Source organism: Fukomys damarensis, unplaced genomic scaffold (genome assembly GCF_012274545.1).
Source record: "Fukomys damarensis isolate Sample0158 unplaced genomic scaffold, DMR_v1.0_HiC HiC_scaffold_5, whole genome shotgun sequence".
NCBI classification, from domain to species: domain Eukaryota; kingdom Metazoa; phylum Chordata; class Mammalia; order Rodentia; family Bathyergidae; genus Fukomys; species Fukomys damarensis.
Window position 1 is genome coordinate 15,561,297 of NW_022900917.1, and position 9,219 is coordinate 15,570,515.

The window sequence follows — 9,219 nt, forward strand, 5'->3', positions numbered from 1 at the left end:
GCTCCCGCCTGAACCCCGGCCACGTGCGCCCACAGCCGCGCCCCTGGTTCCTTTGCTGAGGTAGTCACATCTGACTGAGATGTTGTGTTTCTCTTTTCAGAGCCGCCAGATATCACAGAAGCAGGATTTGTAAGTACAGTTTTCAGGAGCTACTTATTTTTCTTTTTTTCCAAAATAGCAAATACTGTGTGATAGAAGAAAGTTGTGTGTTTTTCTTTTCTTTTCTTTCTTTCTTTCTTTTTTTTTTTCTGGGGTGATGGGTGGTGGTGGTCAACTGAGTAGTATAGTAGAAGCTTTGGTTTGCTAATGATAATTTTGTTCAAGATCCTTCTTACGTTGTTTCACAGGTACATTTTTAAGAAAGGGCCGTTTGGTTTGTGTGGTGGACGCTAATATTGTTAAAAGTTTTTTCACGTAAATGACCTCCTATAGTTTCTCTGAGTTTTTTAGCGTCTCTAGGAGAGGTAGGTTTTAGCTCCATGGTTTTGTTGTGATGTGGCTATGCGGTTTCTGGTCGCAGTAAACATTAGTAAATGGCATTGATTGTGAGTTGATTTCTAACTCCTTTAATTTTTTTTTTTTATATTCTGTTCTCAGTTCAGATTTCTGGAGAAATTGGTAGTAATAAATATTTTGCCAAATATATATGGGGGAAGAAGGGATGAAGAAAGAATTAAGATGACATGTATCTCCCTGCAATGAATATAATCATTATGTACTGCAAACATGTACTAATAAAAACACAAATGTGTACATTATCATTTGGGTGAGTGCTATGTTTATGATAATATTTTATTTTTAAATATCTTGCTCAAGGTTATGGACAGGAAGTAGCAAGACCTAGTAACAAAGATCTGAGCTTGATTCCAAGAGCCCTAAGCACTTCTGTTATTTACTTATGTCCTCCAGCACTCATTTTTCTTGTTGACTGATTGTCTTGTTTGCTTTTGGCTTTTTATTCAACAGATATGAATAATGGTACATTCAAAGTGCAGTCCTAGTCAGATGTGGTAGTATATGCCTGTAATCCTAGAATTCTGGGGGGTTGAGGCAGACAAATTACAAGTTCAAGCCCAGCTTGGGCAACTTGGCCTGGGGATATAGTTTAGTGCAAACACCCTGGGTTGAATCCCCCGTCCCAGGAAGGAAAAAAAGTACAGTCCTAGGTGCTGAGGATAAGTCTCAAAAGTTCAGTCTAGCAAGGGGCTAGGAGAACTGGGAGCTAAGTTTGCATATTCTGTCGTCTTTCATTTTTGCCTCTGTAGTCCATTAGATCTTTTTTATTTTAACACAGGTTCTCCAAGTCACAGCATTGCCCAGCCTGGGCTCAAATTTGCAGTCCTCCTGTCTCAGCCTCCCAGTGTGTTGGGATTACAGGCGTGTACCAACACTGTCTTCTCTCATTCTTTTTCTCCCTCTCCAGGGTCTGTTTATCGTTTCCCATGAAAAACATTGACCTAATCTGCACATCTCCATCCCAGACCCAACTCTGTTGTACACTGGCTGTTGGGCATCTTTATCTTGATGTCCTTGCATCACTTCAAGAGAACTTTTACCTCCACTACCCCACCCCTAGTTCTGTTCTTCCTCCACTTTTTCTTATCTTGATTAATGGTGCCACTGGCTGTTTAGTCACCCAGATGAGAGCCCTTTTTCCTTTTTTTTCATCTCCTGCCTGCAAACATTTGCCAAGTGCCTTTCATAGCCAAATCGTTTTCTCCATTCTCACAGCTACTGTCTTCTTTCAGGCCTTCACTAGGGGGCCTGGACTTTGGCAGTAGTCCTGATATCCCTGCCTTCAGTATTTCCTCTGCCAACTCTAGTTATTCTTTATCTGAAGTATAAAATGCAAACTCCTGTGCATCTCCTGTGCTAGCTAGATTCCATGCTTTTGCTTTGCTTTGTCTACTTTTGTTTTTACTTCTCCCATCACTGCTACCCTGGCTGTAATTGCCATTGAACTCTAAAATATTGCCATGTTATTTGCCTTTCCAGAGCTTTTATTAATAGCTAATATTTATTGAATGCTGACTGCATGTTAATATCCAACCTCTAAACAACCCTTATTAGGTTGTTATTGTTACCCATCTTTCACAAGTAAATTGAAGTCACAGAGCTCAATCACTAGGCCCAAGGCCACACATCGAGTAAATGTCAAACATTTTGCTTTTTCTTTTTAAGCATAATTTTTTAGTCTTCTTTCACCATACCTTCCAATTCTCTGCGATAAAGGCAATGTTCATCCTGTTTTGGATTTGTAAAGTACTTCCACATGCCTTCTGCTCCAGCCAAACTACCCTGCTTGGCTCCTGCCTTTGCTGTCGATTTTTGTCTCAGTTGCCCTTCCCCATCATTTCACAATCTTGCACATTCTTCCAGGCCCAGCTCATCTCCTCAGTGAAACCCTTCCAAGCTAACATCCAGACTGTCTTAGAGCTCAGGGCAGCTTTCCATTGAGACCAGTTCACATGCTCAACCAAGTGTTTTCAGATTGTGTTAGTTTTCTCTCATTCCTGAGACAGAATAGCTGACATCCAAAGTTAGAAGGAAAGGGGTTTATTTGACTTACAGTTCATAGAGGTTTCAGTCCATAATTGGCTGGCTCTGAAGCTAGGTTTTGAAACAAGCATCACAGAACAGAAACAACATGGCACACACAAGGCAGCAAAGGTAACAAGAGAGTTAACAGCATCTCCCTGCCCCTTTTATACAGACTGCTCAGGGTGGGTAGCACTCACACCCTTAATCCTAGTGCCCTTGAGCCTAGCATTGCATCATGAATTGATTCCAGTGTCATACTCTAGATCAAGCCAAGACCATATGAGGGGACATCTAGACCAAAACCATAACACAGATTAACCAACCTGTCTTGAACACATACTTGCCTTTGTTTTTCCAAAGTGAAAAAGTATCGCTCTGATTAATAAACTACATATTCTTATACAAAGTGTGACATAGACCTGTATCTCTTTAAATTCCACCTTCTCCTCCTTAATAGATACTAGATATTTTACTATTCCGATTACATTTGGTAGCGTCTCCTGTGGCCACATATGGCTGTGGAGCAATTCTGGTCATTAGGATGTAAGCAGAAGCTGATGATTTAGCTCAGTGGTGCAGCACCTGCTTTGCAAGCTCAAGGTCCTGAGTTCGATCCCAAGAACCAGGGACAAAACAAACAAACAAACAAACAGTATGAAAGCAGATGTGTATGTCCTTTGGGAAGACTGATGTTTAGAGAGATCTAGTAATTACCCCATAGGTGACACAGCTAGTAATTGAGTGAATCACAATTGGAAGCCAGGTTATTCTGACTTAATACCTAACACACACACACACGCACACACACACACACACACACACCCCGAGGGGAGAATGAACTCTTTTTCTTTTGTGCTGGCTGCAAAGGAGGATATGATGCTAGAGCCGAAGTAGTCATCTTGGTTCATGAGCTGGAAGCGACATCTTGAGGATGGCACTCACAAGATGAAAGGGGCCTGGGCTTCTGCTGTTTGGGAAGCTACAGTACCAGTCCTGAACTTCTTCTGATTATATGAAATGAATAAAGTTGTGTTTGTTTAAGTATGCTTTTTTGGTGTGGTGATTCTACATTCATAATAACTTTTCATCATATTATATTTTCTCAATCACTGGATCTAAAAGTAGGTTGTTGTGGATGTCTGCAAAATATATATTTTTTAAACAGGACATCATCCTTAAAGTATAAAGCAAGTCATTTAGAATCATTGTTTTTGTCAGGAGCATACTACTGTGTATATTCTATATTCAAATATTTTATGGGTAAATTTTGGACTTTCTTAAACTATTAGTTCCTATAGTGTATACTACGTCTCAATAGACCTTAATATTCCCTAGAGCATGTACAGCACTATGTCCAGAATATGCCATAAGATGATTAAATCATTTTGATTTATGGTTACTTTTATGCATAATAATCACTGTTTTCTTTTTGTGCAGTTTCATTTGATATTATAGTACATTTCTTAATTACCATCTTCTGACATTTTTCTACTTTAGCATCTTTATTATTGTGTTTGATTGGTAACTTAGGGAAAGCACAAAAATGTAATATATTCAGCCCTTTCATCAGTTTTTTTGCATAGTGTGTTTTTTATTATATAAGCAATGTATAAGTACATTCTTGTAAATAACTCAAATAATATAGATAAAATGAATGCTTCTCTTCACTACTTCTGTTAGTCTTAGCCTCTTTCAGTGCCTTAATTTTACATAAAAGCTGAAATGTAAATCTACCATAGTTCACATTGCTTTATGATACATTGGGATTTAATTACATGTAATAGATGCATCAAGAAAAGTTTGAAGTGAAGTGCCTCCTAGGTTTTTAACATTAAAATAGAATATATTAATATTAAAGATTTAAGTATGTATCTGAGTTTTAAATCCAAAATGATCTTATCTTTTTTTGTGTATGTCTTAAAACGTTTGTTTGCAATTAGGCTAATAGCTGTGTCATGCTTCAAAAAAAGTTTTTATGGACTAAAGATATTATAGTGTTGTGATCTATTTTGTTGAAAATTTGCTGATACATAAAACATACAGTTATATTAACTTTAAAGCAAAATAGATGCTGTTTAAAAAAAAGCTTTTTTTAAAAAAGAGTCCTTTTATTTCAGCCATCAAATTAAGAGGGAATTTAACTTAAAAGTGTTTATTGCATTTTACTTGTTAAAAATGTATTCATTTTGCTGCATCTGGTGACACATGCCTGTTCCCTGCTCTTGGGACCGAGAAGGAGGAGGGTCACAGCAAGTTTGAGACCACCCTGAGCCACATAGTGAATTCAAGGCCAGCCTGACCTCCGTAGTGAGACTTTGTCTCAAAAAAAAAAAGAAAAAGCATTTATTTCAAGGTAACATTCAGACTGTTCAAATTCATATCCTGTTATTTTATATGTTGATTGAAATAGTAAACTGAGATAATAAGAATATCATTATTTTAATATAAAATATTTAGCAGTTCTATAATTGCAGACTGCATGAACAGGACTTTGTAATTACCTGGCACTTACTGTTTATTTTCCCAAATGAAACTTGGTAGACGGTACATAAGTTGGGTTGAATAAATGGTGGAGCACACTTGGGTCACACAGCAGGTAGCTTTATGTGGAAGCTCTCTCTCTTCGCTTCCTTGTTCCTGAAGAGGAGAGAGAAATGTTGTAGAGAAATGTTCTGGAAACTAAGACAGGTCCCAGAGAATCTTTGGGAGGTGTTGGACAATTTGGAATTCCTTTGTCTCTGTGGAGTACTGCACTTGGGAAGATCAGTCCTCTGACACTTTCTTTTGAAACTGTTAGAGGTTTCACTGATAAATTAGGCAATAAATATGTCATTAAGCTACTTCTTCCACTTAATGGCTGTATTAAGACACTATTGAGTCACTAGTTCCAAAAGTTGCATAACTTTTGATTGGAGAGAAATGACCTTTGGTATGAAACAATGAGATGATAAGCAGTTTATATTTAAGTGTTAGGAGGTTTGAATCAAAAGTATGTGAGAATTCAGAGAAACTTGCCACATCCTCTTATAACCCATAGGTACAGTGTGGAAGGGGAGAAAAAGTGTGAGATACTCACTCCTTTGAATAAGAATTTTGGATTGTAGAACCTTTGAATGGGAAGAAAGACTTGTAATGGAAAGAACTTCAGGGTACATGTTGATGTAATGCAATCTTTGAGGATAAAAGTAGGAAGTCTGTATTTTGCTCTTCATTACATGAACCACTCTTACTTTCTCCTTACTTCACTGACTTTATTCATAAGAAAATATAATTTTGCAAACCCCAGGGACTCAGACGAATGGGCTTTTGGTTCTAAAATTTCAAAAATATTTTTGATCTAAGCAAAATGTTTTCACAAGCTACTTTGTGGAACTTATTTCATTTGCATTTTTTTGCATTAAGAATTTTTAAGATTCTTTTTTTGTGTTTTTATTTTTATTTATTTTTTCACTAAGTTTATTGGTACTTTTTAGGTATACAGTACAGTTGCATTCATCTTTGGGATCTTATAGCTTTTTGTAATGTATCTTGGTTCTTGTTTTTTCCCTATCCCCCTGCCCTCCCTTCTCCCCTTCTACCTTTCCCTATTTACAAAGACTTTGTTTCCATTTTTTCTTTTTGTATTTTTATTTTTATTCATACATTTGCAGTACATAATGTTTACATTTCTTGTGTGGAGCTGGTGCATGTACAGAACACATCTCAGTTCCTTTTTTCATCCCCTTTCTCTTCTCTCCCTCCTACTTCTACTCATCTCTTGATGCATTCTTATTTCGCCTTATTTTTCCCTTTTGACAGTGTCTCTTTATTAGTATTCTCTTAGAGTCTTTTAGGTCATCAGTCTGTTCAGGTTTCATGTCCTCTGTGTAATCATTTAAGCATTCATTTAACAAAAATGTAAGGAATCCTGGTGTGGTGGTGCATGCCTGTAATCACTGAATTCTGTGGGGTTTGAGGGTAGAAGGAGAATTGCAAGACTGAATCCAGTCTGGGCAACTTAGTGAATTAGCAAGACTGTCTCAAAAGTTAAAAAGGACTGAGAATGTAGCTCAGTGTAAATATCCTGGATTGAATTCCTAGTACTACCAAAAAAAAAAAGTTATGAGCACCCACTATCTAAAGTCATTGGAGCCAGGCGTGGTGGTGCACACCTGTAATTCCAGCACTTGGGAGGCTGAGAATTGCTCAGGAGGATTGCTATGAGTTCAAGGGCACTTGGGCCACATAGTCCAAGGCCAGTTGCACTACAAAGCAAGATTCTATCTAAAAAAAAACAAACAAACAAAATAAAAGATAAAGGCATTGGGAATTTTAAACATGAGTAAGAGACAGCCCCCCTTTTCCAGGAGTTCACCATTCAGTGGGTAAGACATATACAGAGACAGTTACAGAATAAAGATTTTTATATGGGAAAGACAGACTACCACTATTCCAGATTTTTGAGAATGAAAGGGTAGGTGAATATGGGAGAAAAAAAAAATCTCTCCAGGGAGAAAAACCATGTGCAAAGGCGCAGAACTTTAAAATATTGCTTTACCAAAGCATGTTAGTATGTGATGAGGCTGGATAGAAGGGCAGGAGCTAAACTGTGTTCAGCACAAGCCATTTAGAAAGGCTTCAGATAAATGGATCCTTTGTATTAATTTAGGTGAGGTTAAAAAGACTGGTCCATGAGGTGGTGTGAGGAAGGAGTTTAGACAAAATGAAGTTTGATGTCATTCACAGAAGAGTGAACTGGAAGGCTCAGCAGTCTGACCTTTAGTGGCTGGGATCCAGGGTAGTGCTTAGAAGATGGTAAGAGAACCAGCAGCTTCTCTAGAGGCGCGGAGGCCCATAAGGGGCAGAGAAACCTGATCTTGTTTCCATGTACATAAGTACCTCCTATAACATTTTGTTATGAAACACTTTAAAGCATATGAGAAAGTTAGAAGTGTTCAGTGAACCTGATATCTATCAAGATTTCATAGCTATTCTTTTCCTGCTTTTGCTTTTTTATGTCTTCCATCTATACTGCCAACCATCTATCAACCTATCTTACTATTCATGCATTTTACAAACAAGTTATAGGCATTGATACAGTTCACTCCAGAATTTCTTTTTTTCCCCATTAAGTTTGTTAGTACATTTAAAGCAAACAATACAGTTACATTTATCATTGAGATCTTGTATCTTTTCGTGATATGTCTTGGTTCTTGTCTTTTCCCCATATCCCTGACCTCCCTTCACTGGCTTCACCCTTTGCTATTTACAAAGACTTTGTTTCTGTTTTTTCTTTTTTTCACATTTTTTTCTTTTCCCTTATTTCCTTTCAACCCAGAATTTCAGTGTATCATGGGCTAGTGCTCAATGTCAGTTTATGATTCTTCTGTTGATGTAAAATTTATACTCTGTGAAATGCAAATATTTTGAGAGTATCATTTGCTGAATTTTAAGACATGTATATACCTTTTTAATTCAAACTCACATCCACTATAAGAACATTTCTATAATTCCATGAAGTTCTTCAAGCTTTTCCCAAGTTGATTCTTGTCCTCATTCCCCAGAGATAACAACCATTCTCTTGTGCTTTCTGACCTCTCTTCTTGCTCATGCATTTCATTCTGTACATTGCATTGCCACTCATATTTGTATTTCTAAATATAGAATTTGAAGTTATTTAAAACACATGTCAAACACCATTTCTCCACAAGTCTCTTTTGATTCTACTAGATAACATCTTTCCTCCTTTGCAGAAAACAGTTACTATTGTAATTCTTTTATGGCATGTCTTGGGCTTATTTGTATTTATTTTATTTCCTCTTCCTTTTTTTCCTTTATTGAGTTTATTAGTACATTTTAAGTATACAGTACAGTTGCATTCATCATTGGGATGTAATACCTTTATCCTCTTCCTTTTTTACAAAATCATTGTATATCTTGAATCTTTTAGAGTTGTGAAGAAATTATAATTCATCCGATTTGAGGATGAAGCAAAATAAGCAAAAAAAAAAAATCTTTTTTTTTTAAAGGTCAATTTCTTTTATTGAGTTAATTGGTACAATCTAGGTATACAGTAAAGTTACATTCATCATTGGGATTCTGTACCTTTACATAATAGGTCTTGATTCTCATTTTTTTCCCCTTGTCCCTGCCCTCCCTTCACCCCCTCCTCCCCTCCCCATTTACAAACACTTTATTTCCATTTTTTCAGTTTCTCATATTTTTTCCTCTCCCTTATTACCTTTCCCCCACCCTTCCCACTTTCCCTACACCTTTAGCCCTTTACTTCCAATTTCACATTATTAATTATCCCATTAGGATCCTGTGTACTATTATAGTTTTCGCACCAAAGAAACTATTCGGTATTTCAGTTAAAGAAATCTCTGTATGAACATTAAAATTAGGGAACGCTAAAATAAAACTAAAAAGGAAACTAAAAGAGAAAAGGCAATGATGTAACATTAAAATAATCCTTAATTCTGGAGATGAAAAGAGTCCCCGAACATATTTAAATTGTTTCTTGCTCTTATAGTCTTATCTTATTATTTTTTTCATTATTTAGAGAATACTTTATTAGTTTCTGTAATCAAACCCACGTAGATATGACCTTACATATTTAGTATGATGTGTTACCCCTGTATACATGGAAAAAAAATAAAAATAAAAATAAATTAACATTTCTAGACCAATATGGCTGTC

The 9,219-nt window shown here is 36.6% G+C and overlaps 1 protein-coding gene across 1 annotated transcript in view; it reads left to right on the forward strand.

Moving 5' to 3' along the window:
• Positions 1–78: 78 nt before the first annotated feature.
• Positions 79–9,219, forward strand: part of Rgs22 (regulator of G protein signaling 22) — a gene marked incomplete at its 5' end in the record, with an annotated part of 111,222 nt that continues 102,081 nt past the window's right edge. Inside the window, one exon of the mRNA XM_010619664.2 lies at positions 79–129. Within this exon, the coding sequence (XP_010617966.1) occupies positions 79–129 (51 nt within the window). The remainder of the gene's footprint in view (positions 130–9,219) is intronic.